General features: G+C 41.9%; 1 protein-coding gene across 2 annotated transcripts in view; it reads right to left on the reverse strand.

Moving 5' to 3' along the window:
• MAML3 (mastermind like transcriptional coactivator 3) overlaps positions 1–20,616 on the reverse strand; it is a 356,473-nt gene that overhangs the window by 122,350 nt on the left and 213,507 nt on the right. For both annotated transcript variants that reach the window (XM_026647834.2, XM_026647833.2), the window contains exon 2: positions 15,905–17,392. In XM_026647834.2, coding sequence (XP_026503619.1) covers positions 15,905–17,392 — 1,488 coding nt within the window. The remainder of the gene's footprint in view (positions 1–15,904; positions 17,393–20,616) is intronic.

Raw genomic sequence — 20,616 nt, forward strand, 5'->3', positions numbered from 1 at the left:
CTAAATACAGATAATCTCACCCTCAGAGATGCTTCAGTAAGTTTTTCTCAGACTGGACACCTTCCAGGCCTGGGCACAATTCTTTCCCCTGGTACAGCTCTTGTTCCAGCTCAGGTGATAGCTAGGGGATTTTTCATGATGGCTCCTCCCTCCCTCTGTTCTCTTCCACCCCTTTATATATCTTTTGCGTAAGGCAGGAACCCTTTGTCCCTCTGGGTTTCCACCCCCCCTCACTGGAAAAGCACCAGGTTAAAGATGGATTCCAGTTCAGGTGACATGATCACATGTCACTGCAAGACTTCATTGCCCACTTGCCAGCACACACATATACAGGAAGACTAACAGGTAAACACAGCCATCTGCAGACAATGGTCCTTGTTAATGGGAGTCATCAAGATTCCAAACCATCATTAACGGCCCACACTTTACGTAATTACAATAGGCCCTCAGAGTTATATTTTATATTTCTAGCTTTAGATACAAGAGTGGTACATTTATACAAATCGGATGATCACACTCAGTAGATTATAAGCTTTGTAATGATACCTTACAAGAGACCTTTTGCGTGAAGCATATCCCAGTTACGTTATATTCACTTATTACCATATTTTTCTAAAACTATCCCAGTTACATTTTATTCACTTATTATCATGTTTTTATAAAACCATATAGGCTGTACAACGTCACAAGTACGTTCATACCTAACTATGCAGCCTGGACAACTCACCCAAGAAAACTCCTTCACAAAGATACAGAATAGGCATGGATATCAGAGGGTGAAAGAGAGTTCAAGGATTTGAACATTAGTAATATCAGCACCAGTGCAGCAATTCTTTGACCACAGAAAGAGATCAAGCTCTTCATAGATGCTTCAAAAGAAGGGCAGTGAGCTGTACTGCTACAAAGGCATGGGACTGAATGATTGTTTGTGACATATGCCACAAGAGTTATGATAGCACCAAAGAGAACGTATACATACATTGAAAAAGAGCTATTAGGACTTGCACATAGATATACAAAATTTCATGATTTTCTCTGACCACTGTTTCAAAGCCGACACAGACCATAACGCACTGATTGCTGTACACACACAAAGACTGGAGAAGCACCATCAAGGATACAGCAATTGCTTCTGAAAGTATAAAAATATGACCCCATATTTTGTAGCCTATAGGACTAACCTGCTTGCTTATATATCTATATCTTTTCTTATAGTTTAAGTATTTGGTTCATTGTAATAGGTTTATAGATTTATATTAAAGTAAGTTTGGCTGTAATGCAAGAGACCTACAGGCCATAACCTAGAATCTTCTGATACGCAGTCAGAAGATTCTAGGTTCGTCTCCTGACTGGCTCGCCAGCCTGTAGCCTGATTTAGGGTATACTGATAATATTATCCAAATTAATATTATCAGTATACCCTAAATCAGGCTACAATTTCTAGCCAGGACATCACCTCATAATTGCAGGTACACTGTTAAGAGAAAGTTCTAAGTTATTTCATGCTCTTAGTTAAGTAAATTATTTAAAGCCTGTTTCAGTCAGCACTGAAATACTACAATGGGGAGAACATGGCAAAGTTTGTGAAGCAGAGCTTCAGCACGCGGCAACAGTGGATACCAAGAAGCAGGAGAATTGTCAGACAACTCCACCAAAGCAGATTATTATGTGAATGGTAATGGGGAACTGGACTCAGCAGCTTCATAGAGATGGATAATAAGGGGTAAGTGTGAGTATGCTCAAAGTGATCAATGCTACTGCCATATCATACATCCATATACACTCTGCCATATACACGTAACCAGATGCCAATGATAATAGGATGCTGTTTGGTGGATACTGGCTGTGGCCCTGTAGATCTTGGGCTTGTTGTGTCCACTGGTGTGATTTCTCCCCTGTGAAGGATAAGTGTGCCTCTGACAGTTTTACTTTATGCTCATGCAGTGCCTTTTCAGGATGCTCATTAGAGAGGGGAGCATAATATAGCGCTTTTCCTTCTGGGCATGCATTATTTCTTTCAGCCACACCCACTTCCATCATGTTGAATGAGAGCTGAGTGCTGCTTGCATGTCATGCTACCCTCATCTCACTGTGTATGAGAGCAGCATAACTACTCGTGGTGTAATCTGTCTCTCTTTTTCATAACCTTTTTCGCAGCATGCAACAGAGGGGGAACCATTAAGCACCCAGTTTTAAACTGTTCTTGTCTTATAGCTTCTTCCAGCCCTTACTGAAACAGTTACCTATTTTCAGAAGGAGAGCATCCCGCCCAGCCCTTTCTTGGCACCCATGTGGGATCAGGGAGAGGCCATTTAAGATGTCTAGGAAAAATCCTCTAGGAAGGAAAGGCTCAGCAGCAGTGTCAGTGGGCATGGGGTAGCCAAGTCCTTCCATTACCCCTCGCATCCTCATCATGAGAGGACTGAGGGCACATGGCCCCAGGGAAACTTTCCCTCCCTGGCAGCAACATCAGAGCCTGGCTCCTGCACAGCCATTTGTCAGCAGTTTCAGACCCTATGAGCTGTGTAAGGCGGTTCGGTGTTGGGAGGGTTGTGGGAAACAAAGGTAAACAAGGACAGGGTTAGGAAATGGGCAGGCCCAATGGCAACTTCACAGCCCTGAACCAGTGGTGCTCGAACAATTTTTATAGTGGGGGTGCTGAAAGTGGCAACCATGTATTTGGGTTGTTATTACCACTTCAAGCCACACATGCCCAGTTCCAGCACCTATGCCCTGAACATCAGCACATACCCTCCAAAACTGATCAATAGACTTTCTTTCTCTTGTATCAGAGGGGTAGCCGTGTTAGTCTGGATCTGTAAAAACCAATAGAGAGTCCTGTGGCACCTTAAAGACTAACAGATGTATTGGAGCATAAGCTTTCGTGGGTGAATGCATGGGTTAGTCTTTAAGGTGCCACAGGACTCTTTGTTGCTTTCCTCTTGTACTCACCCCTGCCTCACCCAGAGTGGGTAGAGAGAAGCCTCAGGGTTCCACATGGGCAATCCGAGGCAAGAGGATTACAGAGGGTGGCCACTGGGAGTTGTGGGGCTAGTTTATATTTAAATTGAGGGTTTCACTTCTCCAAGCAGTGGGAGTGGAGAGGGGGCAAATGCCAACAGAACACAGGGATGCACAGTTTGATAAAGGATTTAAAAGTGGTTTTTTTTAAACGTTTAACTTGCATGGAACCATCAAATTGTGCACATTGTTAGCCTCTATAACTGCATAATCCCCTCAGCTGGCGTTTCCTAAGTTCTGAGTGCTTGACTTTGCAACCTCAATGTTCTTTTAATGTAGTTTTTTATATGCAATCTTTAATTAGCTTGCAAGCTCTTTGAGGCTGGTATTACATCTCCGTAGGTGTTTCTTCAGCTGAACAGCATAATGGGGCCTGATCCTGTCTCGGACCTTTGGGCGCTGCCATATAGAAAGAAATAACAATGATTTCCTTTCCTGACAGCTGCTTTTTCATCAGCTTGACCAGGCTTTACAAGAAACTCTAGTGACTGTTTTCACAAACAGCTAGAAAGGATCTTAGTCCGAACCCCTGCCTTCCTTCACACTCACCAAAAAAGGAATTTCTTCATTACTTTAATACTCTACTGGTTTCCTCTTTTGCTGTCCCCCTCAGTTTACCCCTGCTCTTTTCTTCCTGTGCTTCCTCTACATTCCAACACTGCCTATCAATGTTTACCAAAGTCCAGGCACTGAAATGTAGTAGCAGCCCTTCTGCGGTCTTCCACAGCCAGAGCCTTCACCAATTAACATGTAAACAGGAAAGAGGAGCTCCTTGTGTGAGACAACAAAGAGGAATTCATAGAGCACCCGGTGCTGCAAACATTCCACCCACAGGAAAGCAGCAGGCAGGGAGGAATACAGGCCCCATGGCAACATTCTATAATTTACCCCCATTTTGGAGTCCCTTTCTTCCTCAGTTTATCTGAGTGTGTGCTTTGGGTAAGGGTTAGACAACCACCCACATTTCACAGAAATAAAGAACTGTGAAAAATATAGGTCAAAGCTTGTTTTTAAGGGACCCACAATGTTTAATCCATAGTACAAAGCCCGGGATTTTAATTAGAGAGTATGATCCTTTTAATAATTATTGCTTGAAAATAGTTCTTTTATTTCATCAACTGCTTGTCACTAGCTCCTGACTGGATATGGATCATAGAATGTTCGAGCACCAAAGAAAGGATGTCCCTTAACATACGGGGTAATCAACCATCTAGAGTGGGCTTGAGAGAGGAAGAGGTTGAGCGAGGAGTCTGCCAGACAAGAGAGTAAAACAGCAGCTGTCCCAATGTGAGGCTGGTTAGTACTAGTGGTCTGAGCACAATTTTGTTTTTTTTTTACATGTAAAATTAACTTTTTCATCAGCTACTAATGCCCCATCATTATGTGGGGCAGCTTTCTGAGTCCAGTTTTTGTCTTTCTTTAGAAAACACATGGAGAGATACTGAAAACAAATGCTAACTGAAGAGTAAACTCTCTGCATGTTTGGAAAAGGGATTTCTGGCAAAAGAATTTACTGCTCTTTAGCTCCAAGCCAGGTGATATTGTCAAAGGAGCCCACGTAAAAAAAGAATGATTTATTCAAGTTTAACATCATCAACACAGACATATGAACTAACACCCAAAACTGATAGGCACAGTCCAGGACTGAAACAGTGACTGAAAGGCAGTCCAAGTATAATTATCTATGTTCAGCGTAACAAGCATTGAGGCTCCAGTTCTTCTCTCAGAAATCTAAAGCCCCTTACTAATATCTAATGTAGGATTAAAGCCTTATTTATTATTTTACAAATACATTAAAAAGCTGGGGGGAAACCCAGTAAAAGTGGGTCTTCCATCTCAAAGAAGGAATTAATATTTCATTGTTTAAAGAGCACAAACATAAAAAGTGAAGAAACCCTTCAAAGTAAATCCCTGCCCCTCCATATAATATAGACATTCACCCATGTTTGCTACTCCTTATTGGTTTATTTGAAGGTGATAACCTTGTGGGATCCACACATACCAGATATGGATGGACAATTATAGAATGTTCCCTGCTCTTTCCATTGTAGTTCTTCACATATCAAAGATGCTTTAATTATATGGGGCTCGATCCAACTTTCATTAGCTTCAGTGGGAAGCCCCCCTTTAGAACTGGAATGTGCAGGAGTTGGAGACGGTGATGAAGGACGAAGAGAATTCTGCAAAGGGGGGAAAGCTTCCCTAGATCTTCAGCTTCATTCTTATATCTAACCAGAAAGTGGTGACCATTTTATTATTATTGCTAGCAGAAGTATCTAATAAATGCATACAATGCTTTTCTCTTATTGGCCAGATGAAGCAAATCAGATCCACCCTCTATCTGTCCATTTGCTGAGTAATTTCTTCATCCCTGTCCCTATTGAAGTCAGCAACTTGGAAACAATACAATTTATTTTTATATAGCATCCTTCATAAATAGTAACACAAAATAGCTGAGAAAAGGATGGAGAAACACTTTCCAGAGACAGGATCAGAGACACAGACAGGAAAAAAAGGGAAGAAAAGGTATGTGAGGACAGATTAGATTAGTCAAAATAAAAGAAAGAGAGAAAACTACAAATGTCCTCACAGACTAGTGAGGTGAGAATGGAAGACACAGCAATTTGTGGAGTGAAAGGTTAGTATCAGTGCTGCCAATGAAAGAAAGAAAGAAAGAAAGAAAGAAAGAAAGAAAGTTTCTGTCCCATGTAGTTGTGGAGAAAAACTTGGAAACTTTAACCCTAAAGGCAGAAGGCAAATAAAAAGAATCCAATAGTTATTATTTAAAAAAATTTGCATGATTTGAAGACAATCTCATGATTGCTGAACACTAAGGGTTGGCAATACAGTGTAGTACAGGTGAGCTGAATTTTGGATACATTCAGATTTAGATTAAATTTGACAATTTTGGATTCAGATAAGGCATTTGTGAATTTGAAAAAAAATGTTATACTAGTTTTGTGACTTGCATTAGTGTGTCCAATAAAGATAAGCAGTCTGTATAAATTCAAAACATGGAAACACTCTGAAACTGGGCTAGGAAATTAGAATAAGAAAAAACAAAAACAAAAAAAACCAGGCAAAATGAAAAATTGTAAATGTTGTGAACTTCCCCCCCCAAACAAAATGCTAGTTAAAAAGGACTCTGACTCAAACTGTACATTCAGCTGAGTATGGAAGTCAGATTTAAAGAGAAAACAGAGTCAGGAGTTTGGAGAGTCAGGAAAAGGGGGGAATGGGAAAGAAGAGTGAACTGGTAAGAGGGGGAAATAGCAGGTGAACTGCAATCTCACCTTGACACTAATGACCTGAACATAATTCTGATCAAAGGAATGTATTTTATTAAGTTATATTAGCTTTCCCACAAACTTCCTGCATGGCTTTGGGCAGGTCATCTCTTTGCCTCATTCCCTACCTCTGTAAAACAAATATATTAATACTTTCCTATCAGACTGGGGTGTTTCTAAGGTTTAATTAATCAATATTTGTAAAGCAAATAAAGATCCTGACATGAAAGCTGCCACTGAAGTGCAAAATATTATGTGCTGTTTTCCTGTGCTCCCCAGTCCTTGAATACACAGTCAGAGAGGTAGAATGGAGCAAAGCCATGGAGAGTGTTAAAAACCAGGAAGGCAGTTTTGAATTAGAAACCATGTTGGCCACTTGTAGTGGTAATATGGTCAGGCTTCCTAAGGGCTGGTCCACACTAACCCCCCACTTCGAACTAAGAAACGCAACTTCAGCTATGTGAATAACGTAGCTGAAGTCGAAGTACCTTAGTTCGAACTTACCGCAGGTCCAGACGCGGCAGGCAGGCTCCCCCGTCGACTGCGCGTACTCCTCTCGCAGAGCAGGAGTACCGGCGTCGACGGCGAGCACTTCCGGGATCGATCCGGGATCGATTTATCGCGTCTTGTTCGATCCCAGAAGATCGATTGCTTACCGCCGGACCGGGAGGTAAGTATAGACGTACCCTAAGACACAAGTGAAAAGTGGTTACCACTTTCTGGATTCTCTGAAGTTTTCAGAGGAATTTAGAAGATGATGTGTCTTTTGCTCTTTACACAACAGCAGCAATATGAAGAAACTGTGGGAACACTTCTGTCCCCCAAAACACTGTTATGAAATATAAACAAGCATGCTAGTCTAGATATGTACATACTACTGATTTGAGGCAACTTCTACAACAGAGAACATAGGGAGCATGACTTGAGGACTCAAACTATTTTAAGGGATACTATCCTATCCCTATGCTCTTCCGTAGTATATAAAAGAGGGAATTGCAACAATGGAAATGGAAAACAATTGGAGAAAGAATACAGATTTCAGTAACATTAGGGTTAAGGATGATTTCCAGCAATGTTCTGGAGATACTGATAAGCCAATTTATAGACAATGGAGATTTTAAAGGAAAATTCAAGTCTAGGATCAAGAACTCCTAGATGTCTGGCCTGGAGTAAAAGTTAAGAATAGTGATAGAATTAGTGGCTTGAGACAAAGGGTATAAAATCTTTTTTACCCAGAACAACTACAGATTTTGAAACACTGGCTAAAGTTGTGATTTAACTGGCAGCTGAGTCAGGCAGGATGACAGACAGCAGACATAGGGGTCAGGGTAAGTCAAGGGAGATACAAGCAAGTGTTATGTAAAATCTTGAAGCCACCAATGAGACATCTCAGAAGTAGATATGTGGAAATGGTGGTTCATGTTGGATAAGAGGAGGAGAAACTGTGGAGCCTTCACTACAAATAAAATGGGAACATGTAGAATTCAAACCAGGAATTTAACCAGTCTATTCTTGAATATGAAGGTTCTCAAATGCTCCTTGCCTGCTCACTAAACATATGTAGATAGGCAACTTTATGTTATCCATATAGCTCTGCATCAGTGAATTGTTTCCTCCCTGTCTGTGATTTCTGAAGAGTGAATTTTAGTGTTTGTAAAAGTGAGGCCCACTGAAGACAACAGGAGACTTTGGGTCCAGCCACAGCTTTCAAGAAACATGAAGTCTCGACATTTCCTCAGGTTATTTGGCAAGTGCTCCTCAACATTCCAAACTGCCAAATTTTTGCTATTCCAATCCTGTGCCTCCTTGGAGCAGAGTCTGACTGTTGTCTATGCTATCCCTGGAAGCACCAAAAGCAAGTGTGGGGACCTTCTTCTATAATTTCAGATTTCATAGTGGAACTGTTGAAATTTGAATGATTGTTTTGGTCTAGGTATAAAAGGCATTGTATTAAAAACCAACACAATCTTAAAAGAAAGCAAAGATCGCTTTCATAGTTCTATGGGTTTTTTGTTTTTTTTTTAGTTAAAATAGTAAAGCTGGTTACATTTTAGGAACGATCTATGGATACAAAGCCCTTTTTCTCACTCACACACAAAAAGGCTGATTGAATCAGCTACACATTTTCAAAGTTAAAGCAAAAAGATACAAAAGCAAATCTGAAGGGATTCTTTCTATGTGGTGTTATTTCTTCCCTCCTCCCCCATACACTTCTAATTTCAAACAAGATATCTGAATTTTCAACAGAAATGATAGCCACAGCATCCTCACAACCTCATCGGGGTGACGAATCAGAAGTTTATAAATTTTTTTTACATCCACAGAGAATTCTCTTTTGCTTTGGCCTCTCTCTCCACCTTCTCACACTCACTAACTTCTGACAGCTCTCTCAGTTCCAAATGTTTGATTTTATCCTAGTCATACAAGATCTACTCTGTTATGCTTATTTCCCCTATACAATTTACATTTATACTGAAGAGTTCAAAGCTTGTTTTAAAAAAAAATTCCAAAGAAAGGGGCAATTTAATTATTCTGAAATACAGGCGTGATTGACAATCTTCCCTAGCTAAAATAGCTTTGGATACACAGGGTAAAAAGGCTCAGAGTACACACTGGCTTTGTTAAGTCCCAATTTCAGGGTAATCTGGATTGTATGCCCAATCAAGATCATCACTGAAGTTACTTGACTCAAACTACAATTCTGCAAACATGCACAGGTTTAACTGCGCTACCCTGAAATCAATGGGTCAGCTCTGCAAACTCGGATTACTCAGAAATGTAAACACCCTACTAAAGTCAATATGGTTTCTTTTCAAAGTGTCACTGTTACCATATTTCTCCTCTCTAGTCATCACTACTCTGCACTTCGGCCCCAACTCAACAAGATAATTAAGCATATGCCTAAACTGAAGCATGTGAGTAGCCCCATTGAAATCAGTGGGACTACACATGTTCTTAAAATTAGCCATGTGCTTAAGTAGCCACCTGAATTAGGCCCTAAGAAATGACTTTATCCTGAGAACTCCAGTGCAACTGCAGAGTTAACATTTTCCTACTACTAAAATCTCCTTATATTAAAAGCAGTCTAGGAAAGTCAACTTTTTTTTTTTTTTTGGAGGAGGAGGGGTATAAAATGGGAATAGGACTGCAGATAATCTTGAGGCTGTCAGGTGAAGAAAGTCTAACCTTATTCATTTGCAAAGTCTCATTGAACTCTACATGTTATAAAGGACTGAAGAGAGTGTTCAGTATTTCATTTTGCTCTTAATTTACACCAATTCCTGCATAACAAGAGCATATCGCCACTGTCCTGGCTCAAAGTAAAAAGAAAATATGTAGAATGGGCAAAGGGGTGGACAGCTTTTGATCTTTAGGTCCCAAGTTCATAATCCAGCCCAGGCTGGTACTGAGTCAAAAGTATTACCATTAAAGGGTTTCTGGTGGTTTACAAGTAACAGGTGAGCAATCTCAATCTAATTCCCAGTAAACAAGCCTCCCTATAAACCATGATCACAACTGGCACTGATTGTCAATCTTGTTAGCAGTCACAGCAGAACCCAAGGGATTAAGTGGTATACAGAGTGAACTAACCTCTCACCCTTAAAGTAGGGCTTCACTGCAGAGTTTGCTCACCTGACTCAGCCTAGCCTGGGTGTCAGCAGTCACACTGAATTACTCCTCATTGGAACTGAACTCCCTTGTGCGTGTTGCTCAGATTTCTGAGGCCATACCCCCTGGTTCTTTCTGCTGCAGTAAACGGAGGCACTCGGTGATCCTTTCCCAAGAAACTGTGGGAGAACTTGTCAGCACTTTGGGGTACTGTGGGGGAATTGTGGGAAGGGACTATCAGCATGAGAGTGGGTTAGTCTCTGTCCTCACTGCAAAGTGGATGGGTTACCAGCCTAAATGAAAGTAGTATCTGGGGTTTAGCCTACAGCCCCAAGTGAGCCAGCTAGCCCAGGCTAAAAGCACTAAACTCAGGTGAGAGGATTTTGTGTATAGATGGGAGTGGAGTTAGGAGTAACACCCAAGTCAGAGCCCCAGTAACTGCAGTGAAAATGTATCCTTAACAGGTGATCCCTCTGGGGCACAGTTGAGGTACACTGTGAGGCACTTTGGGGGGAAGGTAGCACTCTTGCTACCCAATACTAGTTAGCTTTCAGAAAAATACAAAGTGCCCATTATAACAGAACTAGGACTAGTATAAAATATAGGACTTGAAGTGCCAGTGTATGTTCCAAGGATTATGACTTTTCCAGCTTTGGTGGTAGTTTGTTCCAAACACTACTAGTGCCTGCTTCAGGCTTTTAACTGAACAGTGAATCATTACTAGTACACTTACCAGGAACAATATTCAATGGTGCTGTCACATACACAGCCCTGGTAGAGCTCCCCTCTGGCAGGACACTTCCCAGCCTGTTGTGTTTGGAGCCCACCTCAGTAGCCCTATGTGCTCTTTAAGCCTCCTGAGTCTGAAGAGAGACCAGGCACTGCCCCTGGCTGGGGTCTCTAGGCACATGCTTGGGGTGAAGAGCCTCTGTCTAGCACCCCCTCCTCACAGCTGAAACCCCATGCTCCAAATGCCTACCTCTTGGGACCACTGATAAGCTCTCAGATTTCCCCCAGCTACATATATTTACCACTTGAAACATTCACTGTTCATGACATATACACCATTTTATCAACAAAGTTGGGGCTATATAAACATTCTATGGAGAGGTCACAAGCATATCTGACCGTACCTTCCTATTAACATGTCAGTGACTGGCTGGTACTCTGGCCTTGTTTCCTAGGCTTTGATGAGCCTTACTAATTATGTTTAGAAGAAAAGGTGTGCAGCTAGAGAGGAACCCATTTATCTCAACATGAACGTGAGTAATTGGACATCCAGACTTTGTGAACCCAGAGTGCCCACGTTTTACTCTTCAGGGGCATATGACAATGAAAGCAAACAGACAGACTTTGAACAAGATTCTAAAACACCATTACTATGTACTTAGTAGCCCAAGAAATACATAGATCTAGATAGAATAATAAACACAAATATGCGTTTTCCCTGTCCCATGTTCCTCATCACTCTGGAGCATTCTCTAGGATTGGGCAGAGTCTTCTGGAGTGTCCAGGATCCTTCTCCTGCAGATCATTGCTTTTCTTCAGGATCACTGAACCTCTCTAGGTCAGCTAGCTTTCTCTGACCTTGGCTGGTCCCATAGTTAAACAGGAAACCACTGCTAAAAAAGCATGTCCCTCTCTCTCCTGCCCAAAGCTTCCTGTGTGGCTTTATGAGATTCCCTTGAGTTATGTGTCTCCCTACCAACACCTGGGGTTTTTTGTTGTTGTTCTGCTGGTGATTTTCCACTGTCCAGTTCATCAGCCCCCAGCAGAGAAACTCATTCAAACTCTTTAGCATACCCATTGTTCAGTAAGAGCCCAGTAGCTAAGGTTAATAATGCTCCATTGTCTCTGTATTTGCTACAGCCCCTGTCAGCAAATATTGGATTCCACAACCACCTAGAGCAGGGGTAGGCAAACTTTTTGGCCTGAGGGCTGCATCGGGTTTCGTAAATTGTATGGCGGGCTGGTTAGGGGAGGGGGTCATGGCCCAGCCCCCACTCCTATCTGCCCCCCCCGGGGACCCCTGCCCCATCCAACCCCCTCCCCCCATTCCCTGACGGCCCCCCCGGGACCCCTGCCCCATCCAACCACCCCTTCTCCCTATCCCCTGATTGCCCCCGGAACCCCTGCCCCTGACTGCCCCTTGCCACGCCATCCAACCTCCCCTCCTTCCTGACTGCCTCCCCGGGACCCCTGCCCCCATTCAACCCCCTGTTCCCCCCCCCGACCGCCCCAACCCCTATCCACACCCCTACCCCCTGACCACCACCCCGAACTCCCCTGCCCTCTATCCAACCCCCCCTGCTCCATGCCCCCTTACCACGCTGTTTGGAGCACCGGTGGCTGGCGGTGCTACAGCCGCGCCGCCCGGCTGGAGCTGGGCCATGCTGCCGCCGCCACCACACAGCACAGAGAGCGGGTCAAGCTGGGCTCTGCAGCTGCGCTGCCCCAGGAGCTCACAGCCTCACCGCCCAGAGCATTGAGCCGGCAGCAGAGCGAGCGAGCTGAGGCTGCGGGAGGGGGAAATAGCGGGGGAGGGGCTGGGGCTAGCCTCCCGGGCCAGGAGCTTGGGGGCCGGGCAGGACGGTCCCGTGGGCTGGATGTGGCCTGCGGGCCGTAGTTTGCCCACCTCTGACCTAGAGGCATTCCATAGTACAATTTCATAACAAAAAGCAGAATTCCTAAGCTATACAGAAACAGATTCCCCAAATCATCACAGGTGGTAAATGCAGAAATGGAGGAACTCATTAAGAGAAATTCTACTACCTTTGTGCATCCAAGAATGTTTGTTATATGCAAGTTTCTCTCACTACCACCAATTTAACACACTGCCAGTTGTCCAATTACTCACGTTCATGTTGAGATAAATGGGTTCCTCTCTAGCTGCACACCTTTTCTTCTAAACATAGTTAATAAGGCTCATCAAAGCTTAGGAAACAAGGCCAGAGTACCAGCCAGTCACTGACATGTTAATAGGAAGGTACGGTCAGATATGCTTGTGACCTCTCCATAGAATGTTTATATAGCCCCAACTTTGTTGATAAAATGGTGTATATGTCATGAACAGTGAATGATGCAAGTGGTAAATATGTGTAGATGTTCTATTTATTATAAACAGAATAATATAGATGCAGATGTGTATGGATTTAAGGTATACATCTATATACTCTAATTTTATGCCAATACAGAAATAACACTCAAGATTTTTGTATGTACATAATCTGTTGAATAATTTGTAATGAAAGAGATGCTATGGTTCAAGTAATTTTTTTTTACTTTCATAACTGACATGCCAAGACCAGAGGTATCAGGCCTATGAACTGCCTGGCTTAGAGGTGCTGGGGCTCAGCCCTGGCAAAAATTATACACTGTGTACCAGTCATGTGATATTCATATATGCTCAGTGCCAACCATGTGACCCAATTAGTATAGCAGTATCTCTTGTTCTGTATACCCACTTTGTTTGTAAATAATCCTGATACACACACTCCAAAATATATATCTATAGAACATATGAATACATGTCAGAGGTAAAAAAAATTACAGTCGGAGAGTAACAATTATAAACTCACAGAAAGATATAGACACACACTTATTTACATTTTGAAATTTGTTTCAAACAGCAACATAAAAGTTTTTCATTATGTTTACCTATAATCTGGATCTGAGCTGAGATTCTAGCACCTTTGTCTCTCTCTGTATCCTGGAGTCTGAAGCAGTATCTCAACATCTATCTCTGGATTTGGCTCAATATTATCAACAGATCTTTTCCCATCATTGTATGAAACAATCCATTCCTGAATGAGCAGACCTCAGAATAATAACAGCTTTCCAGTTTTCCATAGAAAAGTAATCTTCAGGGAAGCAGTAAGGAAAGGAGTAGGGAAATACCTTTCAGCTGAAAATCTATTATTTTACCTTCCTCACCTCTTTGAACCTTTTCTATACATGCACCTTAAGTCGCCCACGGGACTGGAGGGACCTTTCAATATGGAAGCAATAGGTCTCTATTTCTGGTCAGGTCATTTAAAGGTGAAACGCAAATGTTTTTTAAAAAATTTTTGGTCCCCCCCCATGTTGCTTTCTTCTAAACTACAAAGATGCCTTCAGTGCTTTGTTTGTTAAACAGGGTTTTCTGAATTTTTTAAAACCATAACAACAAACAGGAATATGAAATCTTGACTTCCCTGCTCTTGTTGGAGAACTGTAATGAGACAGTGACATTTGTAAAGGTAAAATCTGCACTACAGATTTCTCAGCCTTCAAGTGAAGGGACGTTAAATCTTTCACAGTGGCAGCTTTTCTCCTAACTGTTTGATAGGTGTTTAACTCAAACAGATTTAAAACCAAACCAACAAAGAAAAGAAATCACAAAGTATTAGACAGTCTGGCCTAAACATCCCTTTCCCTCTCAGTGAAAGGCTGGAAAAGCTGTAGCTCAGATTTCAGTCTGTTTTGATGTCATTATCCCACTATTTCTTTAGATAGGCCTTCACCAAAAACAGAGAAGTTGGACTTGTAATTTCTAAAGCAAGAGACAAGCAGAAGAACAAACCTTTCAACTATCTTCATGCATGATGCATCATGAACAACATGAAAGGCACTAGCACATTTCTTTTAGCTTTGCAGTTCACTTTAAACAACATGTGAAGGGCTCTATGGTGGAAAAGATATGCTCCCCCTATTGGTAGATTTCAAAACTCAATGGGTTAAGGAAATGTAAAACCCCGCTGTATTCACATGTGCATTAGCAATGTGAGTCACAATTAATTATCCCAAACTGTGCTCAAAAGGAAGCACTTATTGTAGGTGGTTGTGGAAACAGCTAATTTAGTAAAAGCTGTTTGGACTAAAACTAACAATAGACAATTCTATTAGCATATCATTACATCACAATTCCTGACACTCTTTGGTGGCATACCTTCCATGACATGTATCACATTAACTGTAGGCCTGGACTGGTTATAAAACAGTTGATTATTTTTTGTAGTTCTTTTTAAAATTAACCAAACAACATTCAAACACGAACAACACTCAAATAGTCACACTGGTGAATATTTATGCACACCAGTAGTTTTACTAAAGGGTTCTCAGTATGAATGAAGGGCTCCCAATCTGGCTGACCCATAATGTTACTTGGTCTTTCTATTATTGGTATTTAACTCAATTATTTTAGATCCATCTGCTTGTGTATCCCCAAAACCTCAGAACACCAGCCCCACAGGGGTTTAAAGTGAGAAGGTAATGGAAAGTCAGTCAAACCAAGGAGGTAAAGCTTATCTCTAAGAGCTAAATCACTGAGCAAGCCACTGGAGAAGACTTTATGCATCTGGAAAACGAAAATACATTAAAAAGGGGTAATTGAGGACCACTTCGAAATCATGTCATAAATGATCTCAGTTTGGGCATGATCCCATGAGGTGCTGAATACCTCAATTGCTATTTACTCCCTCGAGTAGGAGTTGAGGGCATTCAGCCTCTTGAAGGCTCTTCCATTGCCAATTCATGCGACTTGGCCACATCCTTTCTAAATACTCTGCTTCAAGATGGCTTGAGCTTCCCTTCACTTCCCCACCATTGAGGGGAAAGTGACACTGCTAAACCTCCTCTTAGGATGTTAACATTCTAAAAATTAAACAATACAACGGTACCAGATGCAAAGGTACAAAGTGCCCCATTAGACAAAGGGTGCGACAAGCTCTCAGAGATGAGACTTCAAAACCAATCTTCTCCATACCCTCCCTGCCAAGCCCTAATCAGCAGATACACAGACAGAGTATGTCTGCTCACAATAAAAGCATTCATTTGATGTCACACTGAAAACAAGAAGCTGCTGCAAAGAAACCCCTCCACTTAAATAAAGAGAACATACAGAGACATATGAGGAGCTGTGAACGCTGAAGCTTTGTGCTATTCTCTCCTTGCTTGTCTACAAACGGCACACATGCATTATTCAAAGTGTGTCCTGTATTCATGCTTACCTGGCCAAGGGAGGGAAGTGTTGCATATGCCATTGGTTGATTCATCATTCCTTTCTGCTTCATAATAAGCATTCGTTTCTGTTCCTCACTCAGGTGTGTCATCTGAGCTTGCATCTGTGGCTGCTGGGACTGTTGCTGCTGTATGTATGGCATCATGGGGTTCTTGCTGGGATTGGCCATTGGTGGGGTCATTCTCTGACTCAATTCAGCATTAAAATGAGTCAGAGGTTTAGTGTTGCCATAAGTAAGCATGTTGGGCTGCTTGCTTAAAGAGTTTGTACCCAAATTATTTGTCTGTTGATTGATCATATTCATGTGATTTTGAGGGAGGTAGTTATTAATTGTGGTCTTCTGTGGATTATTTGCCATAGGAGGCACTATAGGATTTTGGTTGTTAAAGGCTTGGGGATACATCATTGGACTATTTGGTTTGTCTGCACTGAAGGGTCCTCCATACGGACTAGATGGAGGTCCCACAGGTGACCAGCTTGATGCTTGATTTGGATGCTGCTGCTGCTGCTTTTGCTGCATGAGTTTAGCTCTTTGTTGTTGCTGTGCTGCCATTTGCTTGAGCTGTTCAGCTGGAGACAAGTCAGCACTGGATATAGCCACAGGACCAGGCCCTGAACCTGCGACGGTCACTGCTGCTGGATTAATAAGATAACCATTTCCAGGTCGTGACTGAGTTTGACCTGGAGTATGGGCTTGATTGGGAGTTTGAGGTGACTGAACACAATTTGCTGGTGAGCTGGCAGGGATTGGAGCTGGTGGAGCACTGGATACAGAAGTTATACTAGAAGCTGTGGAGACATTTGAAAATGGAGGGCCTGAAGAAGAAGGCCTCACCTGGGGAGACCCCATTGGTACGTGAGCAAAGGGAGAATGAGATGGATCGCTCTTAACGCTTGCACTTTCTTGAGTCTCAGCAGCAGGTCTGGGAAATTCTGGTTCCTTCTTCTCTTCAAAGTCTTCATTGAACAAATCTTGTATGTCATCTTCGGGTACAGTGTTGGCTAGCTCATCTATTAACTCCTGCCACTCTTGATCATTCAGATTAATGTCTGAGAATAGTTTGTTTTGATTCGAAAGGGATGTTTCAGAAGTGTCTATGCAGGTGGGGTCATCCAAAGGTTCTTGTTTTAGTTCCTTGTTTTGCAGGATGTTAAAACTGTCCTCAAGCTCATTGCAACCATTAACTGGGAGCTTTATCTCTGGAAGTCCACCATTTTTACCCAAGTCTTCCAGCCCACTAGCATGAGTTCCACTCTTCTGCAGGGGTAAGGAAGGCTTCATGTCAAGCTGGTGAAGAGGAGAAACAGAAGGCAAAGGCAAGTTATTGGGCAAGCTATTGATTGTATCGATTCCTGGTACATCCTTCCGTATCCGCTTGCTGGTTGGAGAGAAACTACCATCACAGACACCATTCTGCTGCTCTCCATTGAGGGGTGAACGCGCTCCTTCCAGTTTCCTCTTTACTGTCTCTTGTAGCTTGAAGGAAGAAAAGAAAGAAAAAAATAAAAACCATATAAGCCACTTACACAAATTTATCTTTCACACAACCATGTTATGAACTTTGCAACAGTAGTTTTCCCCCTTGTATCTCTTTCAGATTTTAGAAATTCTGAATGGGAAAAGTCCTTGGTTTTCTCCTTATGCCTCAGATGTCAGACAAATTGGAGAAGAGGGTTTGAAACAAACAAAGAAACCTGATCCTGAATATGAGGGGCATAATCCCACGCATTGGTGCACTGCTGTTTAGTTTGCCGTTTGAGGGGTTTTACTATAAAGGTTAGGCTGCTACGTTAATCACTAAAAATAAAGAGACTGGCCAACATTTTCAAATGTGACTAGGGATTTTGGGTGCTTCCATTTTCGGGTGCCCAAAGTAAGCGAGACACTTTAAAATAGCATAATTTTCAAAAAGAGCTAAGCATTTGCCCTCTGAAAATCAGGCTCCTGTAAGCTAGTCTCAAGTTGGGCACCCAAAAATTGAGTAAAAAAAAAAAAATCACTAATCATTTCTGAAAATCTTTGTTTCTAGAAAATTATTTACAGTATAAATACTGCCGTTCCAAACAAGAGCTGTTTTCTTTTATGTTTTTAGACAAATGACTCATTTAAAAAGTTTTATCTAATCAGCACTCTGCTCTAATATACTAGACAGAGATATATTGGAAGTTGGTCTTAAATAGTAAAAAATATATAAACTTTAATAAAAGAAAGATTGTTAGCACTTTATATGACATTGAACTGATTCAGATACTCAGAGATAAACAAAATTATATTAAAAAAAGTTTGTATAGCACCTATACTAGGTGCAACCATAATATAAGTAATAAAGAACAAATTAAAACAATAGAATAGCAATATTCACTTAACAAAACAAGTCCACAAAAGCAGCCAAATTAGCCTTTTACGTGAAAAACTAACTCGTTAACAAGTATTTTAACTCAGATTGATACATTTATATTCCATCAATGCAACTAGCTACAATTCTACCCCATGCTACACCAAATGCTACATCTATTGTTTAAGTGCCAGGCTAAAAAAGCAGCCCTCTTTGGCTAAAGCAAAAAGAACAGGGAGTGGAGGAAGTGAAGAGGTCACAATTCCAGAGAACCTGTTCAGGACACATTTGCATCCTTGATAGTAAAACAATGGAGAACAAAATACTGAAGACTTTATCAATTTAAGTATTTTATTTTTACAAAGATCATAGACATTCATCTCCCAGCCCTTCCTCATATTAGAGGTTCTCAACTTTTTTCTTCCCACAATTCCAAATTCAGACAATTTTTTACTCCCAGTGACTTCCCATCCCCAAGTCCTCCAGACCAGTTCCCATGGTGCTTGAAGGAAAGTTTGATCACCTCAGCATATCAAAGAATTCCAGGGGTGGGGAGAGGGGGGCTCTCCACACTCCCTCTTCCCTTGTCCTTCCTGGCTGCTCAGAGGAGAAGTACTGCATTCATTTCGTCTCATATCCCTCTGGTTATTTGGAATGGGAAACTGGGAATTCCACTCTCCTTCCCTCCCCAAAAATTCATCCTGGCTGTGGAACAGGTAAGCAACATGCCACTGTCTCTTCTCCCTTTATAGGGGGATCCTGACTCTCTCTCCCTCTCCAGTCTGTGTACACTCTTCAGAACCATTTATTTACTGGGAGTGATATTCTCAGGACAAGGCCTACGCATCACACAATTCCAGTTAAGAGCCCCACATAGTGTGTAAATGGGACTTTAGCAGTGCCCAGACCTTGTGCTGGTCCTCTACACAGGAATTAATATTACCTTTATAACATGAAAAGGAAAGTCTATGAGTCCCTAAGCAAACCATCAGCTTCTTCTCCCCAGTCCCAGCTCCTGACTCCACTGAAATGGATTAGAGTATGAGAGATTTTTAGAGGCACAGAGTGGGAAAGTGATGAATATGTTGCTAATTAACATAGGGGCTCTCTCCCCTAAGTAAGGTTTTGTTGGCATATAGACATGGGAGTTTGTTGCCTGTTACCCAAGAAGAAAGAACATTAGTATAAATACCATAGTCCACGACCTATGCCTTTTTACAACACATTTTACCAGGAAGCATGGGTGACATAATAAGGGAACATTTAATACAACAAGCAGTTTACACAATCATCCACTGTAATCTGTCAGCAGTGCTAACGTTTCTAACTGGCTAAACAGACAAACCTCTTTATAAATAAACAAGATAAAACATCAGCCAAAAACCAACTCTAAGCTCATCGGGGGGAGTTCCGCAGCATGGATTAGATTAGAGTCAATCACTCTGGTATTTTTCTTTTTGCATATGTCTGGGTTACTTTTGGTGTAGCTATCCCGAGCCGGAAGAATGGTCTGGAGTGTGTTCTGAGGTTCCTTAACTTCTTATTTCTGGGGTCACCATTCCTATGGCTTGACTCCTCCCCAACAGTCTCACTGCAGCTCCCTGTGAGCAAGCACCCTCCTCCAAAACTAGTGCCAACGGAAAATCAGGTCCCATAAGGTGGCTTTATAACAGAATAACCTTTAAAGTTTAAAGCTAGCTGATCACCACCATGTGACATCAGAGCTCCAGGCAAAGAGAGAGAGTCCCCAGGCTGCTCTTGAACCAATGTCACTAGCGTGTGGCAGTGTGTTACCGCCATTGAGTTTGTTTGACTGATCTTTATAGATCCTTAGTTCAGACCGCACAACCAACAAAGGATAATATGGATGTGGTAATACTCCCTCTTCTCAAGTACAAAAACAGTCATTTCCAAGTTTACCTCCTTCTGAACTTGAAAAGAAAGGTCATAATCTCTTTTGGCTCCAAGAGCTGGTCTTCAGTAAAACAGCTGATAGAGTAACTTAAAATAAATACTAGAAGCTGCTAGAGTATCTGATATTATCAGCCCATTCACACATCACCCTCTGTACTCAGTTTCTACACATCTTCATTTCAGCTATTAAACATTCAGTTAACAAGTACCTCTCCGTCTCCGCTTTACCAGCCCCTCCCGCGCCAAAATCCCAACAAACAAGTGATCCTAATATACTGTGCCGATAAAAGAGCAATAGAGGACACTGGAGTAGTAAGCATTTCAAAGAGCTGGAAGTTACTGTGCTCAAAGACCCCCAAGAAACTTCTCCATGGCCCTTAGCACTGAATGACTGCATGCTAAGTGTATGCAGTCCATCTACAGTGTATGAACAACCTTGTTGGAAGACCTG

The sequence above is a fragment of the Terrapene carolina genome, unplaced genomic scaffold, assembly GCF_002925995.2.
Source record: "Terrapene carolina triunguis isolate 2854851 unplaced genomic scaffold, T_m_triunguis-2.0 Scaffold66, whole genome shotgun sequence".
Lineage (NCBI taxonomy): Eukaryota > Metazoa > Chordata > Testudines > Emydidae > Terrapene > Terrapene triunguis.